The 18,854-nt window shown below is 40.2% G+C and overlaps 1 protein-coding gene across 1 annotated transcript; it reads left to right on the top strand.

Moving 5' to 3' along the window:
- Nucleotides 1-887: 887 nt before the first annotated feature.
- Nucleotides 888-10,367, top strand: vax1 (ventral anterior homeobox 1). The gene is made up of 3 exons (XM_031300410.2): nucleotides 888-2,167; nucleotides 4,016-4,203; nucleotides 7,924-10,367. Exons 1-3 carry the CDS (start codon nucleotides 1,954-1,956, stop codon nucleotides 8,437-8,439), a joined length of 918 nt encoding a protein of 305 aa, XP_031156270.2. The 5' UTR covers nucleotides 888-1,953; the 3' UTR covers nucleotides 8,440-10,367.
- The last annotated feature ends 8,487 nt before the right edge of the window (nucleotides 10,368-18,854 follow it).

Raw genomic sequence — 18,854 nt, 5'->3', positions numbered from 1 at the left:
CGATCAACCAATTGAAATTCCATAAAGTAATCTGGCACTGGAAGATGTGTGTGTCGTAAAAGAGACGACGCTGCTATACGGTATATATGCTTGTACATGTACATGCAGTATTCTTCACACATTACACTGAGTGTGTGATATTTTTGGGGATGTGGAAATTGAACACATCAGTCTTTTCTCCTCTTCACCCATTGTATGTAGCTGAGAGGCCAAGACGCTGCATCCTCAATCTATTTCCCAGGCTGGGGCTCTGCACCACAGCTTGAGAAGCCCAGGTCCCCTTTAGTCGCTCCCTTTTTAGCCTCCTTTTTACCTTTCTCAAACAATGAATCATGCCCTTTTCCAAGCAGCAGCCCCCAAACACTCAGGGAATAAAGTTAGTCCAACATGTGGCCCTTAAACCCACCCCGAGACTGCTACCGGGCAGCCACACTCGCAGAATTGTTTGTTAATAGTCCAATTAGATAATTGCCATCTTTCACTACTTTTCCTCTCTGTTTTCCATAAAGGCATGAATAGCACTCAGGGAGGGGGGCAGATTGAAGAGGGCTTCTGGCCAGCTAAGGTGACAAGAAGGGCCAGAGAATGCTCCTTGCACTAGGCCACTGGTTTGAATTGAATCATTGTGGCCTAATCAATGGTCTTATTGGATTACTGGCCACTGCTGTGTTCAGAGATATTGTTGCACTGACAATGAAAATAGCTAAGAGTTGGTGGTTGGGTGGTTGGGTGGGTGGGTGGGTAGTGGGCTGGGAGGCGAGTGGAGGAGAGATGTAGGGGCCATTCCAGAGGTATGCGTGTGTGTGTGTGTGTGTGTGTGTGTGTGTGTGCGAGAGTGTAGGCAGCCTAAACACTAATGACAAGCTTTGTTCCCCTTTTTGTCTTTTTTAAATGTGCAGGTTAAGATTATGAGAGCTGGAGATGGCTTCCAGGGTGCAATCATTTGAATACTGAAGGATGTGGCGTTAGCGGCCAGGACCTCGCTGGGTTGCTCTGCGTAGCTCTCTGAATGAACACAGGAAACTTTAACGCGATGCCTGTTAAAGCAGAGCCTGGCGTTGCTGCAGTGCTCAAACTGGCTGGGTCGTCATTGTCTTGATACACTTTGATCGACGGGGATTTGTTCCTTATCCTTTTCACCTGTCTCTTTCGCTCCCTCTCTCTGGCTCTCTCTTGCCTACAATAGCATAGTGGCGAGATCCACACATTGCAGAATTCCGTTGATTGGTTAGAGAGTCAAAGGGAAAAGCGGGATCAAAGTTCACCGACATGCTGCGGCAATCAGGTGCGCTGTGAAAAGTTGGGGAAAAAATGTCTGGCTGTGTTCTGCGGACGGAAGAATGAAGCACCCGGGAACTTTTTTCAGATCTGGAAGAGTCGTAGCTCTGTGATTGTGTGCGTCCATGTGAGGTTTGCGAAGGCTTGGTTGCGAGGCAAGACCAATCATTTGTCTTGATTCTCTGGGCTGAGAGCAGGCAAACTGAGGGGGACGGGACGAGCAAACCCCTCTATCAAGACCTGATCTATTTCCCCAAACAATTTAGTGTATTCATGAGGTTACGTAAATTTGGAGGCAGCAAAATGACCGTAATCAATTGAAACAGCGAGCGTGCATCCATGGCTCTGATTATTTGGAGATCATCTATCAGCCTGATGTATATGTAACGAGGAAAGGGGGGCATTGAATTACTGTTGAGTTTCACTGAGAAGTCCATGATCATTGGGCAAGGGAGTTTGGTCAGTGGTAATAGGGCTTCTTGGTCGGCCGACGGAAGTATTTCACCAAACATTAGATAGCTGACTCTGCCCTGCTGAAAGGTGCTGTTTTGAAACTAAACCCCACACTGTCCAGACGATCGGGTGCACCGTGTTCTCCATAATCTCATTGTTTTTCACCTGACAAAGGAAAAAAAAGAGGCGGACGAGCCACAGGTCCAAGAGGATAAACTGAGCATGGAAGTCAGGTACAATCAAGAGACCGAAGGGATGGGACTGAAGAATGGACTAAAGAAGGGGAAAGATGACAAGGACTCCCAGGGCAGCATGTCCAAAAGCTTCCTCAAGGAGCAGCAGGACTCCTTTTCCCCCTCTGGGACAGTGGACAACTGCGAGAAGAACAGGGGGAGCACGGGGGACCCGGACTACTGTCGGAGAATACTAGTCCGAGGTAAGGCTTGTGCTCTTTCTTTCTTTCTTTTTGGAACTTGCAGTGTTCAGAGACCATGCTGATTAATCTGAGGAAACATTATCTAAACTGCTGTTAGCTTACATGCATTTTGGAATCAGTAAAATGAGAGAGTACCTTCAACTAGTTATAAAATGAAGCCTATGTAACATCAATAGTGGTTGTTGATATGTAGAGAGAAAACTGACAATTAAGAGGATTTCACTTAACAAGTTAAAAGCAAAATATCCCCTTAAACAAAAAAAATAATTTTGATGAGGGAGCTTAGTTAAAAAAGTAGATTATTTTTTAATTCATAGGAACATAAAAATATAAGGGGCTTAATTATTTTTCATGAAAAACAGCTACTTGTTATTAAAGATATTGATCATAAATTCTATTTCTATATCTAATTTTTTTGTCCGACTTTTTATAAATGCTATGACAAACTAACTGTTTCTTCAGATTTCATACTTGGATAATACCAAATGTTCAATTATTCAAACATGTAAAATGTAAATTATTTAAATGAACAATTCACTTGTCTTTCCCTGGGTACATTTAAATGTGTGCAAGGAAAATGCCTACAGGGTTTCTACTGCATGTACTGCATTACTCTTCAGGGTGTTGAATATTAGGATTATAATTATTGAAACTGATGGTAGTTGTTTTTACGTATATTTAATGTCAACAAATCGTACCGTGGAATTGTGTGTATGAGTGTCAGTTGGCCAGAGAGTGATTTATGTAATTTCCCTCATGCAGTGTTGGCCCAACACTGAGGGTGTATGAAAACAAACTATAAATATAACTTCACCAAAAACAGTGGATTAATTATGCAAGACATAACGAGACAGAGCAGCCTCACTACCTGAAATATCGAGAAATGTTTTCCATTGAAATATTCTATTGCACATGAATCATATAATATTATTGTTTTTTGTTAATAAAATAATTATGAATTAATTTGTTGTAGCATTGCAACCACATTTATTTAGCATGATTTGAAATTATAGTCAGTTTAATACTTTCTTACTAAATAAATTGCACATACTTGGTAAACAGAGATTGGGTTTATTCTACTATCATTTTGCCCTACACCCAGTGTTGTAATTTCTCTTTTGTGGCAACAAAGATATAGACTACATAGTGAACTGAAAACATATTTCTGTCATTCTTATTAAATGTTGTTTTTATGTAATCTTCACTCAATGTGTAGACATTTGTAAACATATCAACACATATCTTTGCAAAAGAATTAAATTGATACTAAATAATGGCATTTCAGAGCCTTCCAATCATAAGATTCCCTCTGGACTGATGTCCCTCTAAATAATTACAAATGTACGAACTCATTAGAGAACAATATTCTACTCTCAGTACATCCTGTTACATTTACTTAACATACACTTTTGTTAAATATAGTAAATAAAATATGAATTTGACTCATTACTATAAATTCTCACTACCTCCACTACTGCGCTACCTATAATAATAGTAATAATAAAATTAAGTATAATAATAATAATGGGGCACTTAGGTAACTCACCTGGTAGAGCATGCGCCTCACGTACAGAGGCTCAGTCCTCGCCTCAGCGGCTGATGGTTCAATTCCGAGCTGCGGCCCTTTGCTGCATGTCGTTCCCCTTCTCTCTCCCCTTTCATGTCTGGGCTGTCCTGTCAAATAATGGCCTAAAATGCCAAAAGAATAATAATAATAATGTTTCACGTAATGAACAATGTAAAACCAGTCTACACCTAGGAATTTATTGCATTTATCTGTTCTAATTGTGGTTGCTTGGTTCTACTCTTTGGCCTGGCAGCGTTAACTCAAAGTGCTGATTGTTGCAGATGCTAAAGGCTCCATCCGAGAGATTATCCTGCCCAAGGGTTTGGATTTGGACCGGCCCAAGCGAACCCGCACCTCCTTCACTGCAGAGCAGCTCTACCGGCTAGAGATGGAGTTTCAGAGGTGCCAGTATGTGGTTGGGAGGGAACGGACAGAACTGGCCCGTCAGCTCAACCTGTCTGAAACTCAGGTATGATACTGTGAATTTATTCTGTGTAAACTGGACAATCTTCTGTGCAAAAGACATAACCGGTGCTTTTGTTATAACTGAAATAGCATTAATGTATAGTGTGAATTTGATGTTACTTCCTTTTTGTGTCTGTCTTTTTACACCAAATGCTAGCATCTATTTTGACTTCAGATAATCATGTTACGATCTATTAGGACCATTTGCGTTGACACAGATGAGAATTAACCCATATATAATATAATATAATATAATATTTGTTTCATTTCATTTCTAAGCCTTGACGCAAATAAACAATTAAGTTCATTTCAGACAAAGCACTTTGTTTATTTTAAAGGTGCAATCATTTTTTTGTCCATATACCAGGAGGTATACTCACATACATAATTACAGTTTGAGTCAAAATACACCTGTTTTACAAAAACTACATCATTAAAAACCTGTAGTTGTTGTGGAGTATTCACAGATCTGACAGTTCATTTAGGAGTGCTCGCAGGTTTTGATCATGGATGGTACCTTTAAGGATTTCCCACAGAAATATTTCTAATTGTGTGTATCTCTTGAAGTAAATGCATTGGCCTTCTCGATAAATCAAACGTAGCGCCAATATACAGTAGCCTATGGAGTGTTTGACATTCTTACCTGCAGCGGCTAAAATGAAAGCTGCCATTAGAAAAAGCAGAGACTTCCTCCTCATGTTATACGTGTGGGGTGAGCAGTGGGTCAGCAGGCTCCACCGTGGACCAACAGCACTCACACCCTTTTGTTTGACACCCGCTCACCCTGGATGAGTCGGACTTAAGGGAACCCCAGCTGCCTGCTTCAAGGCTTTGGTGCGTTCCCAGCTTGAGTTTCCTTCATCCATTTGTTTCATTTTGGTAACATGCAAAGCGGTTAACGGTGCCATCGGCTTGGTCTCGGGGCAATGTGTCAACCTTTTCTCACAAAATGACAGCACATACAAAGATTTGAATCTGTTTGTTGATTGCTTTAACTTTTTACATGTTAACTGTTTTAATATTTCTATTTTTCATTTGACCGACACCATTTTTTGTTTGTTTCTTTACATTCATTCAATACAAGTGAGTCTGAAGATTTTATTTTGCTAACGTAAAGGTAAAGCAGAAAATAACCTTTGCCCTCTATTTAGGCAGGACAAAGGCTTTAAGGATTGTCTGCTTCTCTTCGTGATGAAATGCCTTTTAATGACTACATGGGGAAATGAACATTTTGTTCCCTGGTACTCACTGGTTGATACATTAAGGAATGGCAGCATTTGCTGTGTGCGCACCTAATCGTCTTTGTTTGAGGCTACCAGCTCCACCTTGTTTTCATTGCACTAAGAATGTAACCTCTGAAATGAACAAGATGTTCTGTCTGAGCATGTCTTTACGTGGCAAACAGAGAATACTGGGTTGAGTGGCGGGGCTTCTAGATGTGAAATGGTTGTGAATAGCTGGTGAAGAGTTAAACCAGCCATTGAAGTGAAGGAGGACAAAATCAAATGTGATTGGACTAGCAGTAGGATGGAGATGGTGGCTTGCTGCTGATTGGTATTCAATTAGTTCCACATGAAAGCAGTCAGGTGGGATTACAGTAGACGTACAGGTACACGTCGTGGAACATTTGTTTCACTTTTGACATTTATTCAACTAAGGTTTTGTAAAACTCAACAATGGCCATGTCAGGGTAACTAAATGGATCTGTTGAGTCAGATGAATGACTTGATCTCATTTTTAAATTATCACTATTTTATTTAGGTATGGGAATTTAGGGAATTACTTTTTTGTCTTTACCTTGATACCCCATTAACTGCTGGATACATACTGTACACACTCACAAGTGTGAGAAACATTCGCAACATTTCTGAAACAAATGGAGATGAACTTTGAAGAATAAGCAATCAGATGCCTTATCAGGTTTTTAAAGAAGAAATGGAGGATTTCTGTGTGATGTTCTATGTCATTCTGGAGGCTGAACCTACATTCAGGAAATGCCATGGTGCTTATTAAAGGAGGTCCAGGACATTGAAGTCATGGCCATTTTAAAGTTGGAGTTAGAGAGAGCTGAACATCAGGTGAATGTTGTTAAAATGTATAGTTTATCTTGGAACATCTACTGTAGATTAACAACATGCTGCAATTTACAATTATTTTTATGACGTGGATTTCCAATTAAACAATTGATTGTTTAGTCTATAAAATGTCAGAAAATAGTGAGAAAAAGCTAAACTATCACACGTTTCCAGGGTCCAAAGGGGCATCTTCATATTGGTTGTTTTCTCCAACCAAAAAGTCGACTATGATGTCAAATAATCTCAAACAGAGAAAAGCCATAAATCCTCACATTTGAGAAGCTGACTCCAGCGAATGCTTGGATTTGTTGCCTAATAATTTACTTACACAATTACATAATTAACAATGTTATTGCTGATTGATTGCTTGTCATTCTCAGGTAATAATGTCCGCTTTCACAACAATCAATAAGGATGTAACCAATACAAAATAAAATAAGTGTATTTGTTTTGTCTTGGCAGTTACATGTACATGGATGCTGACTATTTGGATCTGAGTTCACGCTTGAACCTTTTGTAGTGCACAATAGAGTAAGAGGCGGGGAAAGTTTAGCAGTGTTTTACATATGAAAGGCTATCTCTGAGCAAGTTGTGATTGAATTAACCTCCCGCCTGCTGCTGCATCACAGTGAGGGAATGAAATCACTGCAGCTTTTGATCAATCATTACCTGGCAGACCGTGTGTGTGTCTGTGTGTGGGGGGGTGAGACCCTACATATATAGCTCCAATGCATTAGTGCATATCTGAAAGTGCATGTGGTGATTTTGAGTCGGAGATGGACAGGCGCTTTGCTACTTTGATTTGTGAACAAAAGCGTTGGGTAAAAGCAATCAACTTCATCTGTGAAGACACACAGTTGTATAGATCACGGTGCAATTATCTCCAAGTACTGAGATTATCAGATTATTGCAACACTTTGATCACTGGCCTTTTTTTTTTTTTTTTTTTTTTTTCAAAGATCATTTTTTGGCATCCTTGCCTTTATTGAACAGTTGACACTGAAGAGGCAGACAGGGAGGGGAGGTATGGCATGCAACAAAGGTCCCCGGCTGGAATCGAACGGCATCGTGGCAGTTATGTGGCATGTGGTGTAACATTTCGGCTACCAAGGCTTTCCAATCACAAGTACTACTGAATGAATTATTGCTATACAACCAACATTAGGACATGTTTTTCAAAGTAATGCTATCTTTAGATATTTATTCATATGTTACATTTCACATTCCATTCTGTGAGAACTCTAAAGAAAGTTCTCATCAGTTTTATTTGTATACTAAATTGCAACCCTGTTTATCTGTGTGAACAAACCTCGGGACATTCTTCTGCCCATCCTGACTCTCTTATCTTACTACACCTCAACTAAATGAATATAGCAATTGTTAGAAAATATGTACTGTATATCCTTGTTTGTCTCTTTAAACCTTTAGAAGATTGTGAACTGAACCCTGCTTCGTGTCACTCTGAGCGCTCACCACTGCTTTCACAATCAACTCACAGGGGTCAGGCCAGCAGACGATGGAATTCAAACCACAAAACAATCCTGATCGGATTGTTTCACAACAATAATAATACTTGAAATGAAATACAACTAACTTTATGTTACACATTACATTTAGCATGTGTCTCTAAAGACTCTTTCTCTCATCAGGTGAAGGTGTGGTTCCAGAACCGGCGCACTAAGCAGAAGAAGGACCAGGGGAAGGACTCGGAGCTGCGCTCGGTGGTGTCAGAAACAGCAGCGACCTGCAGCGTGCTCAGACTCCTGGAGCAGGGCCGGCTGCTGACGCCCCCGGGCCTGCTGCCCCACTGCGGCTCCGCCCTGCGCCCTCCCTCCGCGGCCATGGCCAGCAACGGCAGCAGTAGCAGCAGCAATGGGGGTGGCGGCGGCACGGCGGGGGGCAGCCCTCCTCTACCCGCCGTCACCAGCTCAGGGACAGTGGCGGGCCTGCAGAGCTCAGCGGCGGCTCACAGCCTCTTCAGCTTCCCCATGCCCTCCTTACTGGGCGGTGTCGCCTCCCGCATCCCCTCCAACCCCCTGTCCATGGCCGGCTCGCTGGCCGGCAACCTGCAGGAACTCTCCGCCCGTTACCTGAGCTCCTCTGCTTTTGAGCCTTATTCGCGGACCAATGGCAAAGAATTCATGGACAAGAAAATTCTGGAATGATGCTTTGATTTTATATAGATGGATTCCTGTTTCCTCTCAACACATCTTGGTTGTTTTCTTGGCTCTTAGTGTCTTTGTTTTTTTCTCATTCTCTTTTATCCGTCTGTGTCATGTTCTGTAGCAATTCATGTATTCCAGTTGCACATCTGGCGCCTTGTACAAGGAAGAAAACAAAGACCTACATAAGCTCATCTAACAAAGACAGGGTGGCAGTGGAAAGATTTTGCACAAAATGTTCATATAGGACGTTGTTACAGAGATCTAGAGAGACTACTGAGGAGATTACTGAGGGATCTTTCAGGTTTCCGTTTAACAAATGTTTAGTCCTATCTGTTAATCCAAAATAACAATACACACAGGGGCCCAGAGAATATGTCTGCTTCATACCACAAAAGCTTGATCGCTGCAAGAGAAGTGGTACATAGTGTATAGCAGAAAGGACAGGATTGGGGACAGAGAGTGTAAAGTGCTGGTACCTTTCTGAATTGTGTTTTATTATTGATTGTGTTGGGTAGATGCATGTCACTGAAGTGAGTAGATGTAGAGAAAGACAGCGAGTTGTCAAACACCTGAGCAGCAGGTTGTGCGATCCAATCAGCAAATCAAATAAAAAAAAAAAAAGAAGTACATTTTAAATGCAGAATTATGAATGAATAAGAAAGGGCCAGTTTCTAAACAGAAAAAAAACACTGCAAGGTCAGTGTCAGCACGAAACCCAATGCATTTGACGTGTGAATGCAATTTGCTTTTGCAGACGCCTCGCAAAGATTCAGCTTACAAAAATATGTTTTGTATATCCGTTTGTGTTTCGTTTGGACCAAACCAAAAACAGATCCAGAGAAGGTGTTTGTCATTCAGTACGATGGTCCACTTGTTCAGTGTTGTTTTTCTCTATGGTTTGGTGAGGACTTTTACTATTTTACAACAAAAGTCTTCACTTTGTTGCATTTCTGTCTTCAAGATGCAGTACCTGACTTTTTTGTCTGTGCTTTTAATACCACTGTGAGTTTTCAGAGTATTGGTGTATAGTTTCTACTCCATGGAGGATCTACGCACAGGAATGAGTTCCCGAAAGGGGAGTTCTGAAGAAAGAGCCTTTCAGCTGCAGTAGGCTGCTTGCTTTGTTGAACACTACAAGGTAACAGGTGTTTCAATCATTAAGACAGTACAATAACCTTTCCTTCCTGTGTGAAAATTTCAAAATCCACAGCCTTCATAAAGGCCTTCAGGCAGACTGATGCATGTGGAGAATGACTGGAATTATTGTAGTATAAAAGTACGGGAAATAAGAATTGTACCTTAAAATTGTTATTTTATTGTAAATTATTCACTTCTGTATCTAATAGATTATTAGTATATCTGGGGCATAAGAATGAATGAATGTATTAGCAGGGTTGAGGAATCAATCAAAAGCTCTTTGGTGCTGTTGTTGTGAAATACCTTGAAATTTTGTGAAACGTGTGGTACAAATGTGCATATATATTATGTATGGCTACTGACAAAGACACTTGTGTTTTTCATTTTTCTTTCATACATGTTGCTGTGAATCAAGTTATGATAAATGTCATGACTGTTATACCTCATACACCATGTGTATGCTCCTGAAAGTTTTTTTTCCACTAGTTTTGGTAATGTGACTCATGTTACTTATGTTATCACTGCTAATCTTTGGCTAGGGTGGAACCATATGTTGAACCTCTGGTTAAAAGTCTGACTTGTAATATAAGCAGCATCATACATTGGTATGAGAGGTTTCAAACATCAATTACAGGAGTCCAAGCAGTAGGCTTGGGCATCAGTTGGATTTTAACATTTCTGATTCCCAATTTTGATTCTTCTTTTCGATTCTGGTTCTTGTTGATTCTCGATTCCAATTCTTTGAAGGGTGGAGTTGAACCGGGTCACATGCTTATTTCACAGATAAGAGGAACATGTTATTTTTAGTCAATGGTGGTTTGCAGTTTTACCGGGCTTTTTCAACGTAAAATGAAGCCACAAGTTAGAGCGCCGCTTACTGAGCTCTGTGGCCGCAACACACGGAAACTAAAACTTGCGCATTAAATTTGGTGATCTGATGATCGGATTTAAAAACAAATCCTCCAAACGATTCCAATAAAGAAAGGATTCCACTGGAATCATGATTTTCTCGATGCCCAATCTAACTAGCAGTCACGATATTGTGATCAATGGGAGGGTTGAAATAGATTTGAATTATTTTCATGATCAATTCATCGTGCAGTCTATGAAATGTCCGAAAACTGTGAAGAACACCTGTCCCAATTTCCGTGGTAACATCTTCAAATGTCAGTCCAAAACTGAAAGAATTTCAATTTACAAAGATCTACAACTAGGGTTGCTTAGGGTTGGAATATTTTCAGTAAATTTCCACTTCAGAAGTTTTGCTTCTCAGGCAGGCTGCCCAAATCCTCTCACTGCTAGAGGTTGGTCAGCATGATGGCTGTAAAGTACCTCCATCTGGAATGTTTTAGGATGAAAGAATCATGTAATCTTTATTTTAATTTTGAGTTAATATTCGCAACAAAAAAAAAATGCACTAGTGAACATCATTGCCAGCTAAGGAAGTGTTCTTCTTAGTAGTTAAGTGTCTCTGTCTATGAAAATATTTCAAGGATTTTTATTATGAAAATAACCAATTGCGTCATAATGTGTCATTTATTAGAGTGATAAAAAATACATATATATTCAAAAAAACAACATTCACACAGTATGACCAAAAAATACTTATTAGCTTTTTCAGAGCTGTTAGGTCTTAATCATTAGTTTAGGTTGAAAGCTCTTTTTTTTTTAAATGAATTTTAACGCTCAGCGTGTGCATTTTCATTCAGCATTAGTTTACTATGCACACGTAATCCTGGACTAGGACTGAGCTGAGAGAATGTACCGGGACATGTTGCTGCAGCGGGACAGTTTCACCATTAGGAACACCACACCTCGCCTGGACCACTTACAGACTTAACCCTCCTGTGTCCTCGGCTGAAATTTGTCCCGTTTTCAAAGTTTCTATATCAGAAATTTGGGTTTCTTCAACCAAACTGCCAAAAGTAATAACACAGATGGTTCCATACAAAGCTCTTCGCAAGTAAAATGAAGGATCAGTTCATTACTTTCGTTGAATTTTGGGTGTTTTATTTAATTTGACAGCATTTGAAAAAAAAAATTGAAATGGTTTTAAAACAGTATCCTAACTAAACTTTGGCATCTGTGATTATCCATCAACATACATCCCTCTGATTTTAACTATTAGTCAAAATGATTGGTAATTTCTGCTTTTTTTTTAACTTAAAAATGTGATATAATTTCATGTAAATGAGATTTATTGACCATGAATTCCAAAGGTCAGTGTAAAACTAGTGATAATAAGTTGGTGTTGGTGGTGTATATACTGGTGGTAGTAGTGGGGGAAAAGCCCAGCTAAAAACGCAGAAAAAAGTCACAGAAGTGTTCATTTTCAATTTTGACCCAACAAGTTGCATTTACAGAAAGACAACACAAGGATTAAAAGACACCGTATCTGAGAGCAACTTGCTGAGAAACAGAATGAATTGAATCATTCACAGGAATCAATGAAGAACATCAGATGTTGAGGATATGGACCGGTGAATTATGGGGTGTCTCTGCTGTTGCTAGTGGTGGAAATATCATTTTGAGCTACTTCACATTCAATTTATGCTATACTTTAATTCCACAACATGTAAGAGACAAATACCTATATTTTACTATTATTATGTTTTATCCATTACAACTATCTGACAACTATACTTCATTTGCAGATTAAGATTTCACATATGAAACATATAATCAGTTTATCTAACATGATGTATTGTTAAAGATTAACAAGTAGTAGGGATTGACCGATACTGGGTTTTTTTTCAGGGCCGATACCGATATTTGGAACCGATTTGCATTTACAGTGAACATGAAAATCTTTAAATCAAAGTTAAGATTTTTGGAATGTTACAAACTCCAACACAAAACTTTGTTTAAAGGCTTTAAGCAATTATTTAATAAATGATAAACTTTCAACATAATCCCCAGTAACAGAGAGTCAGATAGTGTTGGGGGGGGGGACTCTGTGGTGAGTGAAACCAAAGCAGAGGGACAGACACAGAGGTGTAGCCGAGCCAAAGTACAACACTTTTTAATTCATTCATTTTATCGGTTATCAGGCAAATACAACACAGATACAGATCATCTGCAAACTGCCCAAAAAACGGCCCGATAATCAGCCAGGGCCGATAATCGTTACCTACATTTTGCTAATAATACTTGTGTAAGTGTACTACAGTAGAAGTTGCAGAAAGGCTATCAGCTGTGCAGTGTGGCCTTGCAGCGTTTACTACTGGCAAATGGCTGTTGCTGTGAATAGAAAAAAATGGACTTCCATTGCAGGCACACAATGGTTTGCAAATATGCTACCATATGTTTAAGCCTGTTTGTAATATTCAGGCAATATAATATAATTCAGTTCTAGTCTGAGTTTGGTTGTGCTTCTTCTGGAAAAGTTATCTCAGCAGAAATGCAGCGACTGTCCAGAAACAGAGAAAACTGAGGCTCTTTTGTGAGCTGAGCCAAAGAAACCAATCCTCCCCACTGCGTCTTGGGAATCTCCCCGGAGGAAAAAAAGGTCACATTCACGCCTCCTACCCCCTCTCCACCCCCCACAGCCACCTCCACCCATTCTCTTCCTTCACCCCAAGTCCAATTAGCAGGAAGGTCAGGGAGGTTTTTGTAAGTGGGGGGTTTCGGGGGGGGTGGGGGGAGTGTGTATGCACTGTAGACCACCAACACATTTTCTCCCATCACATGGTCCAGTCTCTAAGCTCAGGTCTTAGGAGGTGAAAGAAAGGCTATATCCTGTCTTGTTTTTAGTAACTGTTTTTTTGGCCTTGTCCTTTTTGTGCCATACAGTGGACGTGTGGATCAACATGCTAACAAATCTTACTAAAGAAGCGACCCTCTTCCAGCACACTGATCCAGCAACTTTAATCTCTGCAGTGCTACGGATCCACAGGTTGTGAAAAACCTGCACAGCTTAGTCACTCTGCTTCTTCACTGAATAATTAATCCCATTAAATAATCAAAGAGTGAGGGGAGCGGAAACCCCTCGAAAGCAAGGGTTCCACTTGTGTATTCTGTAAAACACTTAGCATAAAGCCATGAAATCACCGTAATTACCAAATGTGTTGAAATACTACAAGTTTAATTACATCTGCAGCACCCTTGCTACTGTACCATATTGGCACGTAGTTTGCAGTTTAGAATACCAAGGTATTTTCATGTTGCTTTCACCAATGCTATCATTGGCAACAGAAGCAGCACAAAATCCGAGGACATAGTGAAATTAGCTGTATTTGCAGTGGAAGTGCGCAGTAAAATCAGCAAAGCTAGTGTCATTTAGCCTCGTCCCTATTCTGCTGATTGATTACTTATTTACTGGCTACTTACCTACTGATTTACTTATGGAACCATTTAAAGCAGCACTAGCAATATTTTCATGTTAACAATGGATCAAATTATGGCTGGGCAGTATGGCCTGAATTTTATATCTCGGTCTAGTTTGAAGCAAAGACGGTAACGATATATATCACGGTATAGTTGTTTTTCTTAACATTTCAATATAAATGCTTCTGAAGGGGTTGAAGTGCCAACTGCATGGCAGATATTACTGTACTCCTAACTGTATTACTAGGACATATTTTGCATACAATATAGTAGGGCTTGACTCGAATATTGTTTGTTTCAATTTTAGGATTCAGATATATTTTCTAAACCAGACTCTTGTTACAACTGACCCAGACTGTTGTCGCCATGAACTAGCTTAATTAACAGCTAAAACATTAGCACTAACAACCTGCATGTAAGATATCCATATAGACACACAATAAACATGATTTAAGTTTGTTGGGTTTAACTACAAAACCGGCAATGCTATCATTCAAATAAATTAGGTTAAAAAAAACCTCAAAATTAGTTTTTTCTTTCTAAACTTTACTGTAAATGTCACAGTGCTGCTTCTCCAAATGTGTAATAAGGACTAAACAGAGCATGTTCAGATAAATCAGGTGATTCGAAACTAGTTCCTGATAAGAGAAATTGGACGTGTTACATCTGACCCCTGTTGCAACTATCCCTGATCTCTCCCTCTGCTGTTTTTGGATCCCGGAGTCAGGTGCACTAAAATTAAAAGCAGTTTTTCCAAGCTCAGACAGAGCTCCTGGAACAGGAAGTAAAGGCCAGTCAGCAAGTGTGATAATGTCCCTCTGAGTGACAGAGAAGTTCTGTAGGGTAGTGTGGTAGTTTTACAACAAGAGCCTTATAGATAAAGAGATACCGGTGAGTTTCACGTCTTTCTTGGAGAGAAGACCACCTAACACTGTCATATAAAATACAATGATGTGTACCATAGACGTGACCGGTTATAAATCTCAAGGCAGAGTGATAGACTCTAGAGTCCAGAGATTTAAGAGTTGAAGATGATGCGTGTCTGTAAATCACATCACCATAGTCCAAGAACCATCAATCCATAACCCTTCTCCTACAAAACATGGTAAAGATGCTTTTATTTCTGTAGAAATAGCCATTGTTAGGCCTGAGTCAGGAACACAAGATTATCAATGTTACATTTGAATAAGAGCTTTTTGTCAATCCAGATCCCGAGATACTTATATTCTGGGACTCTCTCAATGGTAAGTCTGTTCATAGTTGGAATATTAAGGCTAGAATAATCTATAGCTCTGGCTCTAAAAAAAATAGCATAAACTTTGTTTGCAGCGTTTAGTATATGAGTCTTAGGACTTTAAGAGCCTCTTGCAGAATATTAAAGGAACCCTGTACATTTTCAATTGCTAGCTGAGCAGATGAACAGCATTAGAAATAGAGAGAATAAATATTGAGTTCAACTAAATATTTAATATTGTCTTAAATGAATCTAGTCGACACAAACACAACTAATAATATCAGTGATAAAACAGTGATAAACATCCATAAAGACTTAATGTTAATGTTACTGACTTATGCACACCCCTTCAAATAAAGTGTTACCAATTATTCCAAAGACGTTGAGCTTGGTGGGCTCGACCAGCAACAGAGGTTTTATTAAATTGAGGAATAGTTAAGCAACCCATATCAAGGGAATGTAAAGAGCGCGACGGAGCTATGCTCCAGCTATTTTGGACCCTGGTTAATTATGTTCTTCCAGACATGCTGAACCTGATCGTCTTTGTCTATCTAGATGATATCCTCATTTTCTTTCCTGACGAAGAGACTCATGTCCAGCACGTCCGCTGGGTTCTTCATTCTTCACAAAAACTAAGAAGTGCGAGTTCCATGTCTCCTTCATCGCATTCCTGGGGTTCATTGTCTCGGAAGACAACAGGCAAATAGGTGTCACAAGGAGGAAGGAAGGAAGGAGGCCTACTCGCTGGACGAGGAACTGGACATCCTGGACCCTGTGCAAAAGCCAGATTTGGACGAATCCGTCCCTTTCTGTGCCGGTCACCTCTGGCTCCCCTCCCCCTGTCAGTGGAGCAAGTGCCATAGCCTGACCCACTGGGTGGCCACTCAGGCTGCAACAACAGTAGTACAGAGATGGCAAGAGCCAAGCACTCATGACTGCATAGATAGCTGCAGCCTCCTGTTTTTGTACCACAGTGGAAAAAAACATACCAGCAGTTAGCTGGCACTCATGGCTACATCATTATAGGACGTGATTCAAAAAGGTTAAAGCGAGACTATATAACTTTTTCTGAACAGGAACTGTGCCCACAAGTTAATGTTATGGGATAATTATTAATGTAAAGCATGCAACAACAACAAACTCCCCCACACTGTCTAACTGGCAAAGATACATTTATTAGTGTCATTTCAGTAATAGACCTAACCTGTTGCAACTATTATTGACCTACTTGTCCCCCTCCTACGCACCTGCCTCGTAAAACAGATCTGCGAAAAATTCTTCTGTCTTAATGTTAAAACATAACAATACATCATACAAATAGAGTTTGTCACTGAACTTAACGTACCCAACCAAACCTTAAGTTTACTATCATTAGCAACCATAAGCTTAAACTTCCTGGGCAGCAGATGGTTGTCAATCGCTAATCGTTCTGAAGCCTGGCTACATCTGCTAGAACACTCAAGTAACGGTACTTTATTTTTTGAGTTCATGTATCAACAGGCCATTTAAATGACAACTTTGTTTGGTCAGGCTTCTAATGTTAAACAATAAGAGTGGATTACTACCAACCAAAATGTGTTGGCATGGAGCACCAACAGAATAATTGACTGTATCGGGGAACAACAGGACAATCTATAAATAATTGGGTAGTAGGACCTTAAGTGTGAAAGCATCTGTTGTTCAAAAGGTGATTAAGCTGCTTGACCTGTTGCTTATCTGAGGTTACTGGTTCTTTGAAGAAACACAAGTAAGACTAGATCCAAAAAAAATCTCCTAAACGTTATGTCAGGCGAGCTGACAAAGTTAACATCACAACAGGAAAGACCTGATCGGACTCATGGAGGAAGATAAAACAAGTAAAGCCATGTTGACGGAGAAGGACAGAAAGATATCACAACTGGAGCAGAGGGTGGACGAACTGAAACAATACGCAAGAAGAAATGATTTGGCGATAACGGGACTGGAAACCAGACACCGAACCTATGCTCGAGCAACTGAAAAAAGTGACACAACAGAAGATGTACCAGGAAGAACTGCTAATAATGGAGCAACAGGTGATGGCATTTATGCACAGTAAGAACATAAACATTCAAAGTGAGGCAATACCTACCTGCCACAAATTACCAAAAGAGGCAGAGAAATCAAAACCAGCTATCCTGGGTTTCCCCCAAGAAAAGTTGTTTAGCTAAGTGTCTTTTTTTTTTCGACGAGGGCCCAGCTGGTGCCAGTCACAGACGGATGGTAGCATTAATGTAAAGCCCAATAGTTTCGGTGATAACAGTATCATCAAAGGAATCACGAAATTGAGAATTTAAATAAGCTAAACACAGATTTCATTGGGCCCTACATTAGGTCAGTGCTAAAAGTTAACTGGAGATTTGGAAATATGACTACGTCTAAGTTTCCAACCGAGTGTTCAATTTTGATTTAAAAATAAAAGTGTCCTGTCTGCAATTGGGTGTGATCTCCAGTCTCCTGCATGAAGGTCAGATGTACTACACACCCTTACTTTCAGATTTGTTAAAAGGACACATTACCTGGACATGTATTGTACGCTTTGGAATCACTCAGTATGAATATAGATCCTAGGGGAACTGGGCTGAATTTAACATACATCAGGACACTGTGTGAGCCCTTTAACAACCACAGCAGCTGACACAGAAAATGAATGCATGAATATTATGATACCGATTTGCCTAGATGGCTGGATCTGAGGAGTTTGAGGGAAATCATATCCCTTTGAACTCATCATAAAAGACTCAGGAAAAAAATGGTATTTCGAAAAATGAGGGCACTGCTCCTGTAGGCAGAAGCCCTTCACTTGCATTAATTTGCTATTTTTTGCATGCGGCCTGAAACGTTTGGATGAGCTCTCTAGGGGTTGCCGTCAGCCTCACCATGGCAGTGCTTACCACTTGAGTCTGTAGTGCTTTTCCAGCATCAGAGAACGGTGCGTGTCTGTATGTGATGTGTGTTGGTTGTGCAGGGGGCATGGTTCAAAATCATCTTCAAACAGTCGCTTACAAGCTATTGTGCAGAGCATGCTGCGTCAAATGAGAATGGATCAGAGCTTCAAAAAACGAAAAAAACAGCAAACTAAGAGGGGAAAATGTGTGCAATCATGTCATTTTACCTGTCACTCTACAGTTCACTCACTTGTGTTGGTGAATGTGTGTGTGTGTGTGTGTGTGTGTGTGTGTGCGTGTGTGTGCGTGCGTGTGTGTGTGAGAGAGAGAGAGAGACACACAGAGAAAACATATACATAAGATACAGCAGAGCTATCCAGTTCTTAGAGTTACAAATCACTCATCATTTCAGTCAGATTTTAAATATCTTATTAACAATAAAATTACTGTAAATTCTTGAATAGTAGCTGGGGCCGTGGCTTAGCTCAAGTACAAAGAGAACCAGCAATTTATTTCTCGTTTCCCACTTTTTAGAATACTATGTCATATTGTAGTGAGAAGACTCCCTGTTCTCTCCATTTTAATAATTTGTTATTGCAGCTTACAGTTAATGCACATTTACTCAGTGATCGCTAACGATACGTGTCCACAGTGGCGTTTTTCGACGGCAGGGATCTTCCCACTTCCCAGCATTGGACGCTTGGCGGGCTCGCCACCAGCAGGTATCAATTTATCTTCACTGACCACTGTCAAGCAAAGAAAACAGGCTCCACCCTCCTACAACCAGCACCTGATGATGTCTTAATGTGGTA

Source organism: Sander lucioperca, chromosome 7 (genome assembly GCF_008315115.2).
Source record: "Sander lucioperca isolate FBNREF2018 chromosome 7, SLUC_FBN_1.2, whole genome shotgun sequence".
Lineage (NCBI taxonomy): Eukaryota > Metazoa > Chordata > Actinopteri > Perciformes > Percidae > Sander > Sander lucioperca.
The sequence above is the reverse complement of the archived record's forward strand: the minus strand, read 5'-3'. Positions and strand labels throughout refer to the sequence as shown.